Here is a 21,448-nt window from a genome sequence, read left to right on the forward strand (position 1 = left end):
AGGGTGAGTGGGTGCGTTGCTGCTGGCTGGGCCTCAGGGTCTGGTGGAGGCTCCTTGCCTGAGGGAGACCCCGTAGCCGAGACCACCTCACTGCGCCGCTGCCCGGCCCTTCCCTGGCTGGGTTCCCTGACCGTTCTGCCGCCCTGCAGCCACCAGGCCCCCTCCCAGGGCTGTTCCCGGCTACGTTGGCCTGCCTTCTCCAACCCGCAGTGGAAATTGATTCTAATTTGTAGAAGTTGATTTGAAACCTAAAGGAATTTTTAATTAAAACCCAGAAAATCCATCTGTATAATTAAGCTTCCAGAAGTCACCAGGCTCCGTGCGATGCAGCCGGCAGACACTGCCTGTCCTCAGCTGCCCACAGAAGTGTGGCCGGGATGGCGTGACACATGAGGGCCAGCCTGCTCAGCCCAGAGCTGCCCGAGCCCCTGCTGGCCTGTGCGGGATGTGGGACCTGGGCTGGCTGCTCCCCTCACTAGGCAGAGCCCCAGGGGGGCACTGGGACCTGGTACATCTGGCAGTCCCTCTCCAGGGCAGGGAGGGCTGGTGGCTGGGGTGTGACCCGGTTGGGAGGCACCCAACATGCCTGACTGTCACATCATCTGTTGTGAGAGGCCTCCTTGGGGCCCCCCAGACCCTGCTACACCACCGTCCCCTCCAGAGCTGCCCCACAGGCACAGGGATGGGGTCTTTGCCATTGGAGGAGCTCTCTGGGATTGTGGGCCTAATTTTGGGTGGATGCTGGGGGAAGGGGAGGCAGAGGATCTACGATGGGTAGGGGCCCTGCAGACCCAAAAGCTGGGACCCATCAGGCTGGCCTGGCTGTGTGGCCTCAGGCACACTCGGGGTTTCGGTGACCCAGCAGGCTGGCCTGGCTATGTGACCTCAGGCATACTTGGGGTCTCTGCGAGCCGGCACCTGTGCAGCACCACAGGTCCAGGAGATTTGGGGTTCCATTGTCGCCAGGCTTAGATTGGGAGGCCGTCTGCAGCTGGCGTGCCTGCAGGCCCAACCTTGCACCTCTATGGTCTTCAGCTGTGTGTGTGATTTTGGGGGAGGGGGGGTGCACCTGGATGGGAGGGGCTCACTGGAGCCACACCCCTGCTTGGAAAAGACAGTGCCCCATCCCCCACTAAACCAGACGGTCTGAGAGGTCGGGGAGGGGCACCCAGGCCCCGTCCTGGCTTCCCTTGCAGCCAGTCACAAAGTGGCATGGCAGAGGGGCCAAAGGTGTCCAGGTAGGACCCTGGCCTGGGGACCCCTAGCCAGCTGTCTTTGAGGATTTGCCAGGCACTGGGTCCCACCCATCCCTGCCAGCCCCTCTGTGCCTTGGGCAGCTGTCGTGGTGACTGGCACTGACAGGCCCTGGGCTCCAACACCATTCACTCCACTCTGCCGGCTGGACAGGCCTAGAGATGGCTGGTCAGGGGTGCCGGCCCCTTCTCTTCTGTCCCCACTGGGCCCTCCATCTCAGGGTCTGGGCCGGGTCCAGAAGTCAGCGTTCCCGTCAGTTCCAGGGAAGCCATGCCATAGCTTTAGCTCAAAGTCCTGAGCTGGCTGGGTGGCAGGAACTGCCAGGGTCAGGCAAGTGGCTGGGGGCCAGCCAGGGTGCAGGGAGGGTGTGAAGGGCCTTGTGTTCAGGTAGCCCCCTAGCCTAGGGCACCCCCCGCTCCTGCCTGGACATTTCTGGGGGGTCTCTGGGGTGATCTCAGAGCAAACATGGGGCAGGCCTGGGAGAAATCAGGCAACGGCTGGAGACATCTGGAGGCGGGTCTCAGCCCTGAGTCCTGGAGTCCAGGGGTGGCTGGAAACTGCCTGCTTTAGTAGTGGAATGTGTGTGTGCTGGTTGGGAGCCGGCCCAATTTGAAGGAGAGTGTGGAGAGAGGGGACAGAGAGGCGGCCCCAGGCACCCACGGGACAAACAGTCCCACAACCCCCATTGGGTAGATGGGTAAACTGAGGCCTGGGTTGTCCTGTCCTGGAGAGTGTGGAGAGGGGAGACAGAAAGGCAGTCCCAGGCACCCACAGGACAAACAGTCCCACTACCCCCCATTGGGTAGATGGGTAAACTGAGGCCTTGGGATGCCCTGTGCCCAGGGAGAGGCAGTGCCACCTACAAGACCCATGGCTCAGCCAGGCTGGGGTAGAGTGCGGTGGGGGCTCAGGTGAGGGAGCACCGTTCCCCACACCTGCCTGCTGTGTCCTGTTCTGGCCGGGTGTCTTTGAGCTCCTCCGCCAGCCTGTTCCGTTTACCCAAGAAAACCCCTCCCGCCAGGAAATGATGGCCCTCAGAGATACACAAAGACAGTCCCCAGCCACCCCCGCAGAAAGGTGCTATTTGCAGCAGTTAGGGAACAAAGGTGCCCGAGACTGGGGGCAGAGCCGCCATCCACCATCGCTCCCTTGCACCAGTGCTGGGTCAGGAGGCCGGGAGCGGCCAAGGGGCCTGGCACGGCTTCCACAGCGGGGCCTCCGCTCCTGCCCCCACCACCTTGAGCAAGTCACGCAAACCCCACCCCCACCTCGTCCAGCAAGGACCGTGCTCTGAGGCTTGCTGTGAAGGCGCTCACACACTCTGGCCGCTGGGGTCGCAGTGGGTGCGTCATTGGTAGGCGGCAGTGCATGCTGTGGCCTCGCCCACCTACGGGACAGTGGCGTGGCCGTGCCAGCATGCCAGCTGCCTTGGTGGGAGGCTGATTTCGGCTTCTTGCAGTCGTGTTACAGCAGAGGCGCCTGTTACTGCTGAACCCATTAAGTGTAATTACCGCACTCTTGGCGGGAATACGTAATTACATTGGTGGCCTGGAGCTGTGGCAGTGGCATCAAATGCTGACCTGCTAGGAGGCTGGGCCCTGGCTTGGTGGGAGGGAGGGTTCCAGGATGAGCTGCTGGGGTCCCTGGGGGAGGACCTCTAGGCTGGAGTGACAGGTGGGGGCAGGGAAGGCCCTCGTCACCGAGCCTCTCCCCTCCTACCGTGGCAGCTGCCCTTGCTGTCATCCCTGAGAGTTTGAGACACTCAGACCCTGACCCCAGTGCTGCACGCAGCACCCAGGACCTCCGCTGTAGTGAGCGTGGCCCGTGTTGGGCAGGGGGCGCTGCTGCCACCATCATCCGGGTCCCAAGCAGGCCTGCCAGGGGTGAGGGTGAGCCGCGGGCGCTAAGGCCTGTGGTCTGCGCCAGGTGGGTGCTAGGAAGGGCGGCCCCAGAGAGGTCAAGCACAGGCCCAAGTCCAGAGCTGGGGTGGGGGCAGCCACCGGGCTGCCCCTGAACTAGCTGTGAGAGGATGCCCAGCTCTGTTCCCTCCTCGGTTCCCATGTGTTGGGGACGGCAGGGACTGGCAGAGCTGGTGCCTGACTTCCCAAGGCTGTTCGCTGACAAGTTGGCGTTTTCCAAATGCCAACTTCTGTCTACCTTAAGGAAGGTCTCTCCGGGTCCACAGTCAGCCGGCGGATTGCCCCTCCCTCCTTCCTCTGGTTCCCTGGTCAGGGTGGGGCCGTGCAGCCCTGGGACCGGGGCCCCGGAAAGCCTGAGCCGAGTGTGTCGCCGTCCAGGCCTGGAGGGTGGGATGGGGAGTCCTGTCCGGTGGGTTGCATGGCGGTGCCCCGACATTCCCCCTGCCCTGGGGCCCTCCCAGTTGCACAGGGCGCACTGCCTGCAGCCCCCCAGCGTGGGAGCCGTATGCAACCTGGGCCCCATGTGGGCAGCTAGGCCCTGGGAGTCTGAGTGGCCCTCACTGGGGCCTCACTCCCGATGCGGCCAGCCCACCGAGGGCTCCTGCACCCCGCTTTCCTGATGAGTCAACGCCGGGGGCCTGGGGGCCGGCCCTGGGACCCCCACAGAGCAGAGCCTGGCCAGGCGCAGGCCCTGGGCGCCACCTGGTGGCTGCTTTCGGAAGGGGCGGCCGTCGGTCCCGAGTCCCCCACCCCATCCTGGACGTCCCCACGCGCGCACACGCATGGTGGGGCACCGGCTGACCGGGTGGGCATTTGGAGGGCCCCGTGGGGGCGGGTCCCGGGCCGCGCCGGTGTGCTCCTTAACCCGCGGCGACACATGGTTCGAGCACGTGAGCATGCTGGTAATCATGCTCAACTGCGTGACCCTGGGCATGTTCCGGCCCTGTGAGGACGTTGAGTGCGGCTCCGAGCGCTGCAGCATCCTGGAGGTGAGGGGCGTGGGTCGGGGTGGGGAAGGGGCGTGGCTTGGGGGTGGGGAAGAGGCGTGGCTCGGGGGTGGGGAAGGGGCGTGGGTCGGGGGTGGGGAAGGGGCGTGGCTCGGGGGTGGGGAAATGGGCGTGGATCGGGGTGGGGAAGGGGCGTGGCTCTGGGTGGGGAAGGGGCGTGGCTCGGGACGAGGTGGTTCAAGGCGGAGTGTGGCGGGGGCGGGGCAAGGTTCAAGGTGGGGCGTGGAGTGGGGCGGGGTCGGGGCTCAGGGCGGTGTTCAAGGCGGGGCGCGAGGTGGGGCTGGGGGCGGGGCGAGGGGCGAGGTTCAAGGCGCAGGGCTCAGCGCCTGGGGCTCAGGGCGGGGCAGGGGCGGGGAGAGGGGGGGTGTGGCCGGGGTGGGGCGGGGCTCTTGCGGGGGCGGGGCTGGGGGGCTGCGGGTGAGCTGAGCCGTTCCAAGGGCCCTCCTGATGCCTCCTCCTGCAGGCCTTTGACGCCTTCATCTTCGCCTTCTTCGCGGTGGAGATGGTCATCAAGATGGTGGCCTTGGGGCTGTTCGGGCAGAAGTGTTACCTGGGTGACACGTGGAACAGGCTGGATTTCTTCATCGTCGTGGCGGGGTAGGCCCCGCCTCGGAGAGGCCACAGCGCTGGCGAAAGGGCCCCGCCCACCCCACAGGGATCCCTGTGTCCCACCTGTAAAGAAAAATGGGAGGTGTGTTCTAGAGGGATCCAGGTAGAGCCAGGGACCCTGTCTGGGATTCCGGAGACCCTCCCTCCTGGGTGCAGGTGAGGGAGGTGGCCTCCTGGTGTGACCAAGGGTTGTGCTCCTGCTACCTTGGGGCCCATCCAGGCCAGTAGAAGGTGCTCCGGGTGCCGGGATGGCCGGTTCTATGCCTGCCCACCCTACTTTGCACCCCAGCCCCATCTTGGGCCACCTGGGCCCCTTGTTGAGCTGCTCCCCCTCGGCCCCGCCCCCAGCATGATGGAGTACTCATTGGACGGACACAACGTGAGCCTCTCAGCTATCAGGACCGTGCGGGTGCTGCGGCCCCTCCGCGCCATCAACCGCGTGCCTAGTAAGTGACCGGCCCCGACTGGGCTGGAGACCAACAGGCCTGCGTGTCCGCCAGCCCTGCAGAGCCCTCTAAAGCGCCCACAGGAGCACAGTACTGGGAGGTGAAGGTTACCAGGCACTCCGGCCCCAGTCCAGACCCCAGCACTGGGGTGGCCCCTGCCGCTATCCGTCGGCCTTGCATGTCAGGGGAGAGTCAAGCTGGGGTATGGGGGGCAGTCAGCATTCACAGGGTCCCTGGCTCCCACACGGCCAAGTGACAGGGGCCACTCCGAACCTCGGGTTCCTCCTCTGCATGGCATCTGGGACAAGGCTGGAGGCCGAGCAGATCCCTGGTGGCTTTGCTGTCTGGCGCATCCTGGTGTGGCTCCTGGCTGGTGGAGACACTCTTGTGGGTGCAGCTCAGCTCAGCTCACCTGGGAGCTCTGTGCAGCCCCGCCTTCACACCCGCACAAGCGAGGGGAGAGCCTGACACCTGTCCTGAGGACACCTCGCTCTCCCCACCTGCCACTGCTCTGGCCCCCACCCACCTGCCAGGATCCCCACCTAACGGAAGAGGGGAAGCTGGCTGGCCAGGGCTGGGCCTCCGTGTCCCCTGCTGAGCAGCTGATTTTCTAGAAGGAAGGCTGGAAATCCTTCAGGACTGGGCCAGCAGGTGTGAGGAGGGGGCCTGGTTGAGAGGAGCTGCTGTGTGTCCGCTGTGCGGGGGGGTGGGAGGGGACGCGGAGGAAGAGCTTCCGGGAAGTCATATGCCTGCTTGTTCGGGAAAGATCCTGTCAAATCCGGGCCACCCACCTGCATCAGGGGATGGGGTGGGATCATTCTTTAAAGCACTCAGGGCTACATTCAACTGCTCCGGCTCCTGGGGGTCGGCGCGGCCCCCACGAGGCCGTACCAGGTTCGAGTGCATACTGCGTGTAGATGTGGCCCCATGTGTGCGCGTGCGGGTATAACACAACCTTTCTGGCTGCCTGACCTGGGTTCTGGTGGCCTTGGCACTCAGAGCTTGACCTGCAGCAACCCCACAGAGTCACAGACCCCCAAGGCTAGGCACTCCTTCCCATGGGGCCTCTGGCTTCCCGAAGGGCAGGTGGGCCATCCTTGTGCGGCTGGTCGCTGAGCCTGACTTCCACCTGCCTGCCTTGGCCCTTCTGTGCGGCTCAGATACAGCTTGAATACTGTGTGACTCCGAGCAACTAACTGAGCCTGAACCTCAGTTTCTCCTAGAATAGTGGAGTACAGGGATACCCATGACCCCAAGGGTGGCTGAGCATGCGGTGAGGGGACGCACGTGTGGCTGTTGGCCCTTTGCCCGGCACCCACTGTATGCTCAGTCTGCACGCCGGCCTGGCCCCAGCTGTTGAAACATGAAGCAACCCAGCACACACAGCGCCTTCCTTTCATGGATGTTTACTTTTCAGGTTAAATTCCCAGAGTGGTTCTAATTGTCGCCAGCAGCCTGGCCTCCTGGGGACCTGCTCCTGTCTCTAGGAGGGAACTAGGGAACTCTTCCAGACTGGATAGTACACTTCTCATAATGAGGACACGTTCAGGGCTGCATCCCGTTTTGTTGGCTTGGGGTCCACTCTGACCTCTGGATCATCTGTGATCTTTGAGGCAGTTGCGGTCTGGCCAGGGCAGTGCTCACTGATTGTCTGCTCCTGTCGGCTCTTTTGACACTTCAGTGCCGCTCCTGGCTCTGACTCACCCTTGTGACCTGAGGGGCCTGTTTTGCCATTGATACTCCTGGGTGCTGGGTGAGAACTCAGCGTCCCCAGGTTCCTGGCCCAGGGCTTTACCTGCTGCCTTAGCCTGGCCCTTGATTAAATTTGGGGGAAAGGACGTCTTGGGGGAGTAGGCCCGGGATGGAGCGAGGGGCGCAAGGGGCTTGGCTGACCCACTTGCTGGATTAATCTGGAGTTCACGTAGCCCATAGCACCCAGGACCGATGGCTTCAGTGCTACCTCCTGAAAAGCCACTGCCTGTCCTCCCCACCGCCCCCAGCAGCCTCTCTCTGAGACGGGGCTCTGTTCTGGCAGGATTCTCACTGGGAATCAGACAAAGTTTTCAGGATCCCAGACCTGCTGCAGATATCTCCAGGAGGCAGCCCACCATCTGAGGTTCTGGGCTCCTGAGGCTGCTGCTGCCTTGTTGGCAACTTCAGGGTGTCGCCAGACAAGCCTTGAGGGCCACTGGGCTCCGCCTGGTCATCCTGAGCCCGAGATGCCGTGTGGTCAGACCTGCCTCGGCCAGTCCCCTGCCTCGGCCAGTCCCCTGCCTCCACTCCCGCTCCTCCACACCCCAGCGCTCCAAAAGCAGCAGACCTGCTGCCCTGGGATGGGTGGAGGTGGAGACCTGGCGCCCCTCCGGATGCATGTCAGACCCCAGGGTGTCAGTGTTCCTGGAGGCCGGCGGTGGTAGGAGGGGAGTCCCGATCACACTAGGGATGCGGGAAAGTCACCAGGGGGTGGCCCAAGTCAGTGTGTGGTGGGCGTGGACACCCACTGTGAACAGTGGATGGGGCTCAAGGGTCCCGGGAGGGGCTGCAGCCCTGAGGACACTCCTGCAGGGCTTAGCAGTGCCAATCCTGGCCCTGCTGCCCACAGGCATGCGGATCCTGGTCACTCTGCTGCTGGACACGCTGCCTATGCTCGGGAACGTCCTTCTGCTGTGCTTCTTCGTCTTCTTCATTTTCGGCATCGTTGGCGTCCAGCTCTGGGCTGGTCTCCTGCGGAACCGCTGCTTCCTGGACAGTGCCTTTGTCAGGTGCCCAGGCCCCACCCCCGTGAGGCCCCTGCCCATGTGGCCCTGCCCACCATGCACATAATGCATTATGTGGCTCCACCCAACACGCAGTCCCCACCCCACGTGGCTCCACCCAACACGCAGTCCCCACCCCACGTGGCTCCACCCAACACGCAGTCCCCACCCCACGTGGCTCCGCCCAACACGCAGTCCCCACCCCACGTGGCTCCGCCCAACACGCAGTCCCCACCCCACGTGGCTCCGCCCAACACGCAGTCCCCACCCCACGTGGCTCCGCCCAACACGCAGTCGCCACCCCACGTGGCTCCGCCCAACACGCAGTCGCCACCCCACGTGGCTCCGCCCAACACGCAGTCGCCACCCCACGTGGCTCCGCCCAACACGCAGTCGCCACCCCACGTGGCTCCGCCCCCCCATGCAGTCGCCACCCCACGTGGCTCCGCCCCCCCATGCAGTCGCCACCCCACGTGGCTCCGCCCCCCCATGCAGTCGCCACCCCACGTGGCTCCGCCCCCCCATGCAGTCACCACCCCACGTGGCTCCGCCCCCCCATGCAGTCACCACCCCACGCTCCGCCCCCCCATGCAGTCACCACCCCACGTGGCTCCGCCCCCCCATGCAGTCACCACCCCACGTGGCTCCACCCCCCCCATGCAGTCACCACCCCACGTGGCTCCGCCCAACACGCAGTCGCCACCCCACGTGGCTCCGCCCCCCCATGCAGTCGCTGCACCTAGCGGCACCACACCGTATGCCCCACCCCCAGTGCCACCTTCTCTCAGCCCCCAAGACAGGTTAGTCCCAACACTTCGTCCCCTCCCCACCCCCCAGAGTCCGTCACACCTTACCCCAGGGTCTCCCCTCGGCCCACACCTTGCAGTCTCTTCTCAGCCCTCACCCCGGGGTCCCCTCAGCCCTCATGCCGGGTTCTCCCCTCGACTCTCACTCCAGAGTCTCCCCTCAGCCTTCACTCCAGGGTTCCCTCAACCCACACCCTGGGGTTCTCTCCGCCCTTGTCCTGGGGTTCCCTCCCCCACCCCAGGATCCCCGCAGCCCTCACCCCAGGGCTGCTTCCTCTCCCTCACCCCAGGGCTGCCTCCTCTCCCTCACCCCAGGATCCCCGCAGCCCTCACCCCAGAGCTGCCTCCTCTCCCTCACCCCAGGGCTGCCTCCTCTCCCTCACCCCAGGATCCCCGCAGCCCTCACCCCAGGGCTGCCTCCCCTCCTTCACCCCAGGGTTCGTTCCCCTCATCTCTCACCCCAGGATCCCCTCAGCCCTCACCCCAGGGCTGCCTCTTCTCCCTCACCCCAGGTTCCCTCCCCTCGTCCCTTGCTCCTCACCCCTCATCCGCTTGCAGGAGGAGCTGAGGTTTGAGCCTGGGTTTCTGGCTCCTGGGTCTCCCTTCCTGTTTCTCTGTGCTGTTCTTTGTCGATTTCTGTGTCTATTCCTGTTCCTTTGTGTTTTTGTGTCTCTGTGGACTTGGGCTGAGGAGGGTGTGGTTTCTGCAGCACCAATGTGTTCTTGACCCTGGTCCTGGCTGTGTCCCCTGATCCGGGTCTTGACCCCCGGTCCTATCATGCCCCCTGACCCTACCTGTGCCTCCCTAACCATGATTAGTCCGCGGACCCTGACCCTGATCACATCCCTGACCCTGATGGTACCTCTTGGCCCCGGCTGTGCCCATCCCCAGGAACAACAACCTGACCTTCCTGCGGCCGTACTACCAGACGGAGGAGGGCGAGGAGAACCCGTTCATCTGCTCCTCGCGCCGGGACAACGGCATGCAGAAGTGCTCGCACATCCCCGGCCGCCGCGAGCTGCGCGTGCCCTGCACGCTGGGCTGGGAGGCCTACACGCAGCCGCGGGCCGAGGGGGTGGGCGCCGCGCCCAACGCCTGCATCAACTGGAACCAGTACTACAACGTGTGCCGCTCGGGCGACTCCAACCCCCACAACGGTGCCATCAACTTCGACAACATCGGCTACGCCTGGATCGCCATCTTCCAGGTGGGCGGCAAGACGGCGGGACGGGGACCCTGGGGCACGGCCTGGGAGCGGGTGCAGGACTCGCCCCCGCGGCCCAGACCCCAGGGGCATGGGGAGGAGGAGGAGGGACTGGACCATGCGGGCCCGAGTCCAGCCACCACCCTCCTAGGTGATCACGCTGGAAGGCTGGGTGGACATCATGTATTACGTCATGGACGCCCACTCGTTCTACAACTTCATCTATTTCATCCTGCTCATCATCGTGAGTGTGGGCGGCAGTGTTCGCCACGATGGGCCCTGGTGTTAGCTGGCTGGGGGTGGGGTGGGGCACCTGGGTGGCCATAGGGGCTCCTGTCTGGCCTCCAGCTGAAGGGAGCACACGGGAGGGAGGCAGAGCTTGCGGGGGTGGGGAGGTGCGGCTGGGGACCCCAAGAGGCAATGGCATCACCTAGACAGGGTCCAGGCCTCTGGGTGCTGGCTCAGGGCTGAAGAGCCAGGAACACCTCTGGGGAGCGCATAGCCTCCCAGCACGGCTTTCCACGGCGTGTGTGGCCCCAGGTGTGCTCCTCACCTGGTCCTCTCATAGGCCCCAGTGGGTGCCGGCAGAGTTGGGTTAATTAGGCCGCAGACGTCTGTGGGGTCCTGGGTGTACCTAGAGCCACCCTGCGAGGACCCAGCAGGTAACAGAAGCAGATAGACGTCCCCAGCTTGTTCTGAGAGAGCAAGCGAAGAGAACGATTAGAGACTTGCCGCACGCTGGCCTGTGCTAAGGAGGAAACACACCTGGGGTGCTGGGGAGGGGAGAGTGGCCTCCGTTGAGAGGGCCACCTCAAGGGCAGACCTGCAGGCGAAGGAGGGGCAGAGCCACATAGAGAAGCAGGAAAGAGGGTTCCAGGTCTTTTTTCTAGATAGGCACAAAGCAGCTACTGTATGCCGTCTGCTCCAGACGTGGGGCCTCAGCATCGAACACCGCAGCAACCTGCCCATAGCAGGGCACCCGCCCACTGTGCCTATGGCATGGTCCCCACTCGAACAGGCAGCGCACAGTAGGGCTCAGTGGCGAATCAGAGACTCGCTCACTCACTGCCACCCATCCGCCCGCCCCCGTCACAGGTGGGCTCCTTCTTCATGATCAACCTGTGCCTGGTGGTGATTGCCACGCAGTTCTCGGAGACGAAGCAGCGGGAGAGTCAGCTGATGCGGGAGCAGCGGGCGCGCCACCTGTCCAACGACAGCACGCTAGCCAGCTTCTCCGAGCCTGGCAGCTGCTACGAAGAGCTGCTGAAGTATGTGGGCCACATATTCCGCAAGGTCAAGCGGCGCAGCTTGCGCCTCTACGCCCGCTGGCAGAGCCGTTGGTGCAAGAAGGTGGACCCCAGTGCTGTGCAAGGCCAGGGTCCCGGGCACCACCAGCGCCGGGCGGGCAGGCACACAGCCTCGGTGCACCACCTCGTCTACCACCACCATCACCACCACCACCACCACTACCATTTCAGCCACAGCAGCCCCCGCAGGCCCGGCCCCGAGCCAGGTGCCTGCGACACCAGGCTGGTCCGGGCTGGGGTGCCCCCCTCACCACCTTCCCCAGGCCGCAGACCTCCCGATGCAGAGTCTGTGCACAGCATCTACCATGCCGACTGCCACATAGAGGGGCCGCAGGAGAGGGCCCGGGTGGCACATGCCGCAGCCACTGCCGCCGCCGGCCTAAAGCTGGCCGCAGGGCTGGGCGCCATGAACTACCCCACGATCCTGCCCTCAGGGGTGGGCAGCAGCAAAGGCAGCACCAGCCCCGGACCCAAGGGGAAGTGGGCCGGTGGACCGCCAGGCACCGGGGGGCACAGCCCCTTGAGCTTGGATAGCCCTGATCCCTACGAGAAGATCCAGCATGTGGTCGGGGAGCATGGTGAGGACCCAGCCCCACCCCACGGAGGAGGCGGTGGGACCTAGGCAGGGCGGGCAGGATCTCCCGTGTGTCATTCCCACACCCACTCTGGACACTCTCATGAGCCCAGCTTTGACTTGTGGAACAGACCAGCTATGCCTCTGGAGCCCATAAGAAGGGAAAAGAGGCAGGTCCCGCCCCTGACAGTGCTAAAGCAAACCCCCAGTGGCCCACAGCTCACAGCAGGAGTGGTAGCTGCGGAGGTGAGATTCTGAATCTGACAAGGCCTGTGAGACCCTCCTGGACCAGCATCCCGTTGCCCCTGCCAGGTCCCGAGAGGGACCATATGCTTGTGTCCACAGCCTGGACGCTTTCCTGGAGGACATGCAGAGTCCTTTGTGGCCACTGAGGCTGGCCCCCCTTCTAGGTGGGGGACACTGAACGGGGGATGTGGGGGAGGCACTGTCGCAGAGTCACCGAGAGTCAGGAAGAGAGGCTGGCGTGGGGTCCTTCTATGCGGGGCCTGGTCCTCCGTCTACCAGGTGAATGGGAGACTCCAGGACCCCCAGGTGGTGGTTCCACACAGGCCTGGGGCCCTTCCTGGTTCTGTACACAGAAGTAGAGACGCAGGCAGGGGTGTGTCCCCCGTGGCGGGGACAGGCGCAAGCGAGGGTGCCGGGATGCTTTGTGCCCTCGTGCACTGGTACCCAGGGCGTGCAGGCAAGAGTGCCAGGGGCACGTGCTTCTAGCCCTTGAATTGTGGGAGTCCAGCCACTGCGTGTTGTAAGAGGCACACGGGCTCCAAAGACAGCGTGAAAACATCACAGGATGGCTCATTGGTCATTTTCATGTCAGTTTCGTGTTGGAGTGACCATGGTTTGCTCCCATCGAGTCAAACAGAATCCCGTAGCTAACTTTGCCTGTGTGCTGTGGCTGCTGGGAAGTGGCTGGTGTTACGTTTCTGTGGATGGCACAGCCCAAGGCAGGCAAATGTCTGTGCACCTAGGTGTGTCTCCCACTACGTGAGCAGAAATGTGGCTGTGGGGGTTGGGTGTGCGTGCCCAGGTGTGTGTGCAAATGTGCCCGGGTGTGTGCCCAAATGTATGGCTTTTCTGATGTCTGTGGCTGCTGTACCCACGAACTAGTGGGCTTAGAACAGCAGGAAATCACTCAGCTCTGGAGGCCAGTGGTCCAAAATACAGGTCTTTGCAGGGTTGCTTCCTCTGGAGGCTCTAGGGGAGAACTCTCCTCGCCTGTCTTAAGTTTTGGCGGTTTTGCTAGTCCCCGGCTTGTCGACACGTCCCTGCGGTCTGTCTTTGGTTTTTTCTTATCGGAACAGTCATGGCCCAGGGCCCTCCCTACTCCAGGATAGCCTCATTCCTTATTGTAACTCATGACACCTGCAAAGATCCTACTTTCTGTGAAGCCCACTCGCGGGTTCTGGAGGTTGGACTCTGGATGGATCTTTTGGGGGGGGGCACGTTCACCCCCACCGCTCCTGTGTGCGTAGGTTCCCGGGCCCCTGTGGCAGCATCACTGAGTGGGCCTGCCCCTGTCTGTGCCCTCTCCCGCAGGACTGGGCCAGGCCCCTGGCCATCTGTCGGGCCTCAGCGTGCCCTGCCCCCTGCCCAGCCCCCCAGCAGGCACGCTGACCTGTGAGCTGAAGAGCTGCCCGTACTGTACCCGCGCCCTGGAGGACCCGGAGGGTGAGCTCAGCGGTTCAGAAAGTGGAGACTCAGATGGCCGTGGCGTCTATGAATTCACACAGGACGTCCGGCACGGTGACCGCCGGGACCCCATGCAGCCACCCCCTGCGACGGACACACCAGGCCCAGGCAGCCCCCGGCGGCGGGCACAGCAGAGGGCAGCCCCGGGTGAGCCAGGCAGGCTGGGCCGCCTCTGGGTTACCTTCAGCGGCAAGCTGCGCCGCATCGTGGACAGCAAGTACTTCAGCCGTGGCATCATGATGGCCATCCTCGTCAACACGCTGAGCATGGGCGTGGAGTACCACGAGCAGGTGCGGGCTGGCCTGGCCACGGGGTGGGCTCCTTGTCACGCTTGCAGGGCCGGGGGAGTCTCAGGAGGCTTCCGGCAGCCCCGATGCCTGACCTGATGGTAGGACGGTCAGGCAGGGCCCCAGAAAGCCGGGGATGGTGAGGATATGAGACCAGGTGTGCCGATCCTCCGCTGGAGGGGATCTCCTTGGATTCCTGGCCTCCTCTCTAGATGGCAGCTGATTAGGCTCCTTCTGAGATGCTGCTGCAGCTCTTGTGACCCCTTGGCTCTTGATGCAGCCAAACCTGCTCCCAGATCAGTGCTGAGGAGGGGTGGGAGCCGCGGGTGGGGGCCCCAGATCAGTGCTGAGGAGGGGTGGGAGCCGCGGGTGGGGGCCCCAGATCAGTGCTGGGGAGGGGTGGGAGCCGCGGGTGGGGGCCCCAGATCAGTGCTGGGGAGGGGTGGGAGCCGCGGGTGGCGGCCCCTGACCTGTCCCCACCTCTGTCTGCAGCCCGAGGAGCTGACTAACGCTCTGGAGATCAGCAACATCGTGTTCACCAGCATGTTCGCCCTGGAGATGCTGCTGAAGCTGCTGGCCTGCGGCCCTCTGGGCTACATCCGGAACCCGTACAACATCTTCGACGGCATCATCGTGGTCATCAGGTGGGTCCCCACCCTCTCCCCAGGCCAGAGGGGCCCGGGAAGCTCCACTCTCTGGCAAAAATCCCACCTGCAGAGCAAAACCCTGAGCATGGGGGGAAGGGCAACGGCAGCTCTTTATGACAGGCCGTGGGAAGCAGGTGCTTGGTGACCCCAGTGGCCTAAGGGACCATCCTGGGCAGAGTCCCCTCCCCAGATCCTAAACTTCTCTGCAGGCACTACGGGGTGCACACCTGTTAGGTCAGCTGCGTCTCGAATGTTTCTAGAAACTAGCGGAGCTGTTCCCTGCAGGAGCAAAGCAGGTGTGCAGTGGCCTCAGGGCCGCGCTGTTCAGGGCCCAGGCCGGCGAGAAAGACCAGTTTAAAATGCTGAATCCTGCTTGCTGCTGGGGGAGCATTGCTGCAACAAAATTAAACCAGAAAGGATTGGGAAAATTGGAGGGGAAACTCCCCCCGTCTTCCACTAGGAGGATGCTCATCCCTCAAGAGTAGAGAAGGATGCGGGGTCTCACACCCCGGGGCAGGGAGGGAGTGAGCAGAACGGACAAGCCAGGTCTGGCTGAGGAAGGCCCAGGACAGGAGAGCGCCCTCGGCGAAGGAGCTTCCCCGACCTGGCCAGAGCCAGGCTTCTGCTTTCCCAGGGGGTGCTGGGGGCCGGGTAGCCACCGGTGCCATCAGCAGATCAAGCGGCTTTTGAGGTGCTTCTGTAGCTGCTCATGCGCCTTGATGCAGCCAGACCCGCTCCCACCTGTGGGATGCAGCACAGGCCGCTGTGGCTCCCTGGCTGCTGATCCTGCTTCCAGCGGGAGGAGGGCTGGGTATCAGGGATCGTGACCCCGCTGACCTCGCCCCCACCCGTCTGCAGCGTCTGGGAGATCGTGGGGCAGGCGGACGGTGGCTTGTCTGTGCTGCGCACCTTCCGGCTGCTGCGTGTGCTGAAGCTGGTGCGTTTCCTGCCAGCCCTGCGGCGCCAACTCGTGGTGCTGGTGAAGACCATGGACAACGTGGCCACCTTCTGCACGCTGCTCATGCTCTTCATTTTCATCTTCAGGTGGGCCCCCCCCCGGCCCGCCCAGCATCTCACCCCAGGGCAGCTGGGAGGCAAAGGCCCAGGGCACCCCCCAAGGAGAAAGAGCCCTCCCACCACCAGCCCCAGAGCATCTGCAGACACTTGGCCTCCGCTGCCTTCATTTGAGAAGCAGTGATTGGGCACCTACTGTGTGCCACGTGCTGGACATGCCTGGAGTCAGATGGCAGGGGTCAGAGATGGGCTGCCAGGTGGACAAGCTGGGGACTTAAGAGCAGAATACTGGGGGTGGGGGCGGGCACCAGGCTCCAACTGGGCTGTTCTGAGTGCCCGCTGGGTGCCAGTCTAGCCTGGAGCTCAGGGTCGGGGTTGGCTGGAGGCTAGGCAGCCGGGCAGGCTGGGCTCTCACAGTCCAGAGAGGCTGAATGAGGCGGGTGTCCCAGGTTCCAGTTGCCGCCCGAAGCCAGAGTGGCCTCCCTGTGTCTGTCCCGCCTCTGGTCTTGTTTCTCTCGCCTGTAGAATAGACGCTACCGAGTTGGAGGAGTAGGAAGTCCCTTCTAAGCCAGAGAGCTCGGGCGCCCAGGGAGGGTAGGAGGCCAGGAGAGCCAAGACGGGCAGAGCCGGTCCTGCCCCTCCCTCCTCCCACCCTGTCCCGTTCCCCGACCTTCTTCCGCTCAGCGCACCCCTGCTTCCACCCTCAACACGCCCCCGCCCCCGCCCTCAGCATCCTGGGTATGCACCTTTTCGGCTGCAAGTTCAGCCTGAAGACAGACACTGGAGACACCGTGCCTGACAGGAAGAACTTCGACTCCCTGCTGTGGGCCATTGTCACCGTGTTCCAGGTAGTGCCCGGGGTCCCCGCAGCAATGCTGGGTGCTGAGTCTGGTCCCCAGAGAGGTGGATGTGCCATCCTGCACATACAGAGCTGCCTCCATCACAAGGACTTGCCGGCGTTTTGGGGCTGGGCTGACCAGCCCAGGCCCCCTGCTGTCCCCCAGATCCTGACCCAGGAGGACTGGAACGTGGTCCTGTACAACGGCATGGCCTCCACCTCCTCCTGGGCTGCGCTCTACTTCGTGGCTCTCATGACCTTCGGCAACTACGTGCTCTTCAACCTGCTGGTGGCCATCCTCGTGGAGGGCTTCCAGGCAGAGGTGAGGGGGCAGGGAGAGGGGCTTCCAGGAGAAGGGGTTGCTGCCGGGAGGAGGGCGATGAAAAGAGAGAGGGGCTTCAGGTCGAGGGGAGGGGTGTGGGGGGCCTGCCAAGAGGTGAGGGATAGAGAAGGGAAGCTGGCTGCCACGAGGAGGGAGGCGGCCAGGAGCCCAGCGGAGTGGGCAGGTGTCGGTCTGGAGAGGCAGATTCCTCACCTACCTGTCTACCCTGACAGTGACATCGTCCTCTGGGCCCTTCTGTCTACATCCCACCTCCCAGGTTGGCCCAGCCTTCTGTCCGGCATAAAGGGTCCCCACTCACTCACAGGGCCCCTCATGCCTGCCTTGTGCTTTGTTGGGTATAGGGCGACGCCAACAGATCCGACACGGACGAGGACAAGACTTCGGTTCACTTCGAGGAAGACTTCCACAAGCTCAGAGAACTCCAGACCACAGGTGCGTGTGGTTGGTGGGTGGTCCGGGTTCTGGCGGGTGGAGTATGCCAGGCCGGCCGGGCAGGGGCCCCATAGGGCAAGTCCTAGGTTGGGGGATTCCTGGTCCTGGGAGCCTGGCAGCTCTAGGGGCCCCCCATTCCTCCATCTGTCCTGCAGAGCTGAAGATGTGCTCCCTGGCCGTGACCCCCAACGGGCACCTGGAGGGACGAGGCAGCCTGTCCCCTCCCCTCATCATGTGCACAGCTGCCACGCCCATGCCTACCCCCAAGAGCTCGCCATTCCTGGATGCAGCCCCCAGCCTCCCAGACTCTCGGCGTGGCAGCAGCAGCTCCGGGGACCCGCCACTGGGAGACCAGAAGCCTCCGGTAGGGACCATCTCCTGCCCCAGCCCTCAGGCCCCTTCAGGTTTTCCCTGCCTGGCTCCTTATGGCCTTCCCCAAAGATGAGTGAGGGTCCCACCCCCCACACCCATAAAGTCCCAGCCCTGTGCAGAGACTGAGGAAGAGTGTTTTGGTTTCTGTAAATGGAAGCTGTGGCTGCTGTTCTGCGAGGCCCAGTGTGAAGGGGCAGACGCGGAAGCTCTGTGCGCCCGACAATCTAGCAGAGTGCGCAGCGCACAGCACAGAAAGACCGAAGCAAGCAGGGGCAAAAGCGTGCCCGGCAAACAGATGGCAGGCCGGGCGAGGGTTCCGCTGCCACAAGAAGCAGCCCGATTCCCATCACAGCCAGGGCATCTCTCTGGGTCCAGGGGGACTGGAGGGGAGCAGTTTTGAAACGAACTCCAGGCAGTACCGCCCACAACAGACACGGAGCACGGGAGTGAGCCAGATGCCCTAGCGGGGGGGAGACGGGGCAGGTGTGAGGCAGAGCCACAGGCCCAGTGTGCTCCTGGGGACACTGGGGCCACCCACACTTTGCTCGTGGGCTGGTTCTGGCCCCTGACCCAGCAGAGCCCAGGGCATCACCCCCGCGAGGCGGACACCCTGACCCTCATGAGCTACGCCTGAGGCTGGCTCGGTGTCCCCCTAAAATCACAGCCTCCACCGTGCCTCCCTGGCAGGGCTGTCTGTGTGTTAAATGATCCACGTGTGGCTTGCACACAGTAGGTGCTCCATAAATGCCAGCGGTTGGCGTTAATAGTGGTGCCGCCAGGTCACTGACTCCCATCACCCCCCAGGCCAGCCTCCGAAGTTCTCCCTGCACCCCCTGGGGCCCCAATGGCGCCTGGAGCAGCCGGCGCTCCAGCTGGAGCAGCCTGGGCCGTGCCCCCAGCCTCAAGCGCCGCGGCCAGTGCGGGGAACGCGAGTCCCTGCTGTCTGGTGAGGGCAAGGGCGGCACCGACGACGAAGCCGAGGACGGCAGGGCCACGCCCGGGCCCCGGGCCACCCCACTGCGGCGGGCCGAGTCCCTGGACCCACGGCCCCTGCGGCCGGCCGCCCTCCCACCTACCAAGTGCCGCGACCGCAACGGGCAAATGGTGGCCCTGCCCAGCGAGTTCTTCCTGCGCATCGACAGCCACCGTGAGGATGCGGCCGAGCTCGACGACGACTTGGAGGATGTGAGTGCGTGGCCCTGGGCCCATAGCTGATTCGCTTTCCTGTGTCTGGGACAGGTTCCCTGAAGTGGGATTTGAGATGGGATTCAGGGCGTGTTGTTGACTGAGGGGATTCAGAAGGGGAGAGAAGCACGCCAGGCCAGGGAGGAATCCAGCAGCATTCAGGGATTCAGCCACCGATGATCCCAGAGTCCCCCCTCTGCCGTCTAGGGGCTGTGAGCTAAATGCTCCACGTGAGCTAAATGCTCTGCACTGTGGGTCAGCCACTGGCCGAGAGCTGCTGCCGAGGCGGGGCCAGGCGTCCGCTACACTCTCAGGCTTCCGTGGGTCAAGGACCACTCCCAGAGCCAGGGACCCAAGAGCACGCACTCACCTGGCCCCGTGGACTCCAGCACGGGTCACTCTGTCGTCACCAGGGTAGGGAACGGGGAGGCTCCGTGGTTTGGGCCCCAGAGGCCAGAAAACCAGAGCCCAAAGGCCAGCGGGTGAGGAGTGAGGATGGAGAAGGCCGAGAAGGTGTCGGGAGGAGGGCCGGGAGGGGTGGCCAAGCTGAGCACAGAGGGCCCTGGTGGGGGGCCGGGCAGGCAGGCACAGGCTCTGAGAACCCGCCTCCTCATCCCCCAGAGCTGCTGCCTCCGCCTGCATAAAGTGCTGGAGCCCTACAAGCCCCAGTGGTGCCGGAGCCGCGAGGCCTGGGCCCTCTACCTCTTCTCCCCACAGAACCGGTGAGGCGGCCCGGGTCAGCAGGCTGCATGGCTAGTTCCACCCCGCGGGACCCCCGCCCCCAGGTCCCCCCTGGGTGGGGCTAGCACATAGTGGATATTTCCGAGTGGGCACCCCTTCTCACACCGCAGGGACCGAGGCTGAAGTGGAGGCCTGGCCAGGGCTGGCCTGCGACCGACCCCCATCCACTGCGCTGTCCATGCCGCCCCGCCTCTCACCCGCTCCCGCCCACCCAGGTTCCGCGTCTCCTGCCAGAAGATCATCACGCACAAGATGTTTGATCACGTGGTCCTCGTCTTCATCTTCCTCAACTGTGTCACCATCGCCCTGGAGAGGCCTGACATTGACCCCGGCAGCACCGTGAGTCAGCCAACCCCATCGTCCCGGGCAACCACGACCCCCAGGGAGGGGTGGAGTGGACACAGCCCCCCACCGTCCTCTCTCGGCAGGAGCGGGTCTTCCTCAGCGTCTCCAATTACATCTTCACGGCCATCTTCGTGGCGGAGATGATGGTGAAGGTACTGCGGGGCCCGGGGACTGCCCTCGCTCCCAGGTCCCCATTCTGCCCTCATCCCCACCCCCACCCAGCGGCGCGCCAGCTCCCCAGACCCCCCACGCCTGAGCCTGAGCTCAGCGCCATTGGCACTCTGCAGGTGGTGGCCCTGGGGCTGCTGTCTGGCGAGCACGCCTACCTGCAGAGCAGCTGGAACCTGCTGGATGGGCTGCTGGTGCTGGTGTCTCTGGTGGACATTGTCGTGGCCATGGCCTCGGCTGGTGGCGCCAAGATCCTGGGCGTTCTGCGTGTGCTGCGTCTGCTGCGGACCCTGCGGCCTCTGAGGTGGGGGGGCAGGGGCACCCGTGGGCTCCCGGGGCAACCTGGAAGCATAGTCCCCTGACCCCACTGCCCATTACCCCTCTTGCGGTCCTGGGCTGTTCGCAGGCCGCCCACTCGGCCCCACCTTGGGACCTCTGCTGAGCTTTGCCAGCGCCTGGCAGCTGCTGCCATAGATGACTGCAGTGTATTCTTCACTCTCCTCCAGGGTCATCAGCCGGGCCCCGGGCCTCAAGCTGGTGGTGGAGACGCTGATATCGTCGCTCAGGCCCATTGGGAACATCGTCCTCATCTGCTGCGCCTTCTTCATCATTTTTGGCATCTTGGGTGTGCAGGTGTGTGGCCCCCACGTGCTCGGGGGTCTGCCCCGTCTGCCTTCCCAGTGTGGCTCCCAGCAGCGCCGCTGCGGGACAGGGAGGGACAGCTCAGGCCTCACTCGCGCCCCAGGAAGTCCGGTGTGGGGTGGGGCACGGGCCAGGCCCTCCGTGGTGACCGTCGCACCCCGTCAGCTCTTCAAAGGGAAGTTCTACTACTGTGAGGGCACCGACACCAGGAACATCTCCACCAAGGCACAGTGCCGGGCCGCCCACTACCGCTGGGTGCGGCGCAAGTACAACTTCGACAACCTGGGCCAGGTGGGCTAGGCGGCCGGGCGGGAGTTGGGGGTCTCCAGGACCCCCTGGAGCGAGAGGGCCAGCGACCCCAGCTCTAACCCTCGTCGGTGACCCTGGCTCTGGCCCTCAGGCCCTGATGTCGCTGTTCGTGCTGTCATCCAAGGATGGCTGGGTGAACATCATGTACGACGGGCTGGACGCCGTGGGTGTCGACCAGCAGGTGCGCACAGGCGGGTGGCAGCCCCTGGGGTGGAGCTGGGTCACCTCAGGGTCTGCCCCGAGCGGCTGTCTTGGCCTCTGGGGATTCGTGGGGCCATCCTGGGTAGGGCACTGGGCGGAGCAGGTGGGCGGGGACCCACCGCCTCTGTGCTGCAGCCTGTGCAGAACCACAACCCCTGGATGCTGCTGTACTTCATCTCCTTCCTGCTCATCGTCAGCTTCTTCGTGCTCAACATGTTTGTGGGCGTCGTGGTCGAGAACTTCCACAAGTGCCGGCAGCACCAGGAGGCGGAGGAGGCGCGGCGGCGTGAGGAGAAGCGGCTGCGGCGCCTGGAGAGGAGGCGCAGGAGTAA

General features: G+C 64.4%; 1 protein-coding gene across 3 annotated transcripts in view; it reads left to right on the forward strand.

Moving 5' to 3' along the window:
* Positions 1-21,448, forward strand: part of CACNA1H (calcium voltage-gated channel subunit alpha1 H) — a 67,553-nt gene that overhangs the window by 36,110 nt on the left and 9,995 nt on the right. For 2 of the 3 annotated variants that reach the window (XM_063655186.1, XM_063655187.1), the window contains exons 3-25: positions 4,050-4,162; positions 4,644-4,777; positions 5,138-5,235; positions 7,838-7,997; positions 9,689-10,004; positions 10,153-10,245; positions 11,097-11,886; positions 13,440-13,882; positions 14,372-14,523; positions 15,385-15,570; positions 16,271-16,388; positions 16,545-16,700; positions 17,063-17,153; positions 17,309-17,517; positions 18,330-18,710; positions 19,332-19,432; positions 19,667-19,790; positions 19,880-19,948; positions 20,084-20,268; positions 20,471-20,597; positions 20,772-20,897; positions 21,007-21,096; positions 21,252-21,444. In XM_063655186.1, the coding sequence (XP_063511256.1) occupies positions 4,050-4,162; positions 4,644-4,777; positions 5,138-5,235; positions 7,838-7,997; positions 9,689-10,004; positions 10,153-10,245; positions 11,097-11,886; positions 13,440-13,882; positions 14,372-14,523; positions 15,385-15,570; positions 16,271-16,388; positions 16,545-16,700; positions 17,063-17,153; positions 17,309-17,517; positions 18,330-18,710; positions 19,332-19,432; positions 19,667-19,790; positions 19,880-19,948; positions 20,084-20,268; positions 20,471-20,597; positions 20,772-20,897; positions 21,007-21,096; positions 21,252-21,444 (4,455 nt within the window). Of the gene's footprint in view, positions 1-4,049; positions 4,163-4,643; positions 4,872-5,137; positions 5,236-7,837; positions 7,998-9,688; positions 10,005-10,152; positions 10,246-11,096; positions 11,887-13,439; positions 13,883-14,371; positions 14,524-15,384; positions 15,571-16,270; positions 16,389-16,544; positions 16,701-17,062; positions 17,154-17,308; positions 17,518-18,329; positions 18,711-19,331; positions 19,433-19,666; positions 19,791-19,879; positions 19,949-20,083; positions 20,269-20,470; positions 20,598-20,771; positions 20,898-21,006; positions 21,097-21,251; positions 21,445-21,448 lie in introns of those variants that run through there. The other variant, XM_063655188.1, reaches the window with a different exon arrangement.

The sequence above is a fragment of the Pongo pygmaeus genome, chromosome 18 (genome assembly GCF_028885625.2).
Source record: "Pongo pygmaeus isolate AG05252 chromosome 18, NHGRI_mPonPyg2-v2.0_pri, whole genome shotgun sequence".
Classification (NCBI taxonomy): domain Eukaryota; kingdom Metazoa; phylum Chordata; class Mammalia; order Primates; family Hominidae; genus Pongo; species Pongo pygmaeus.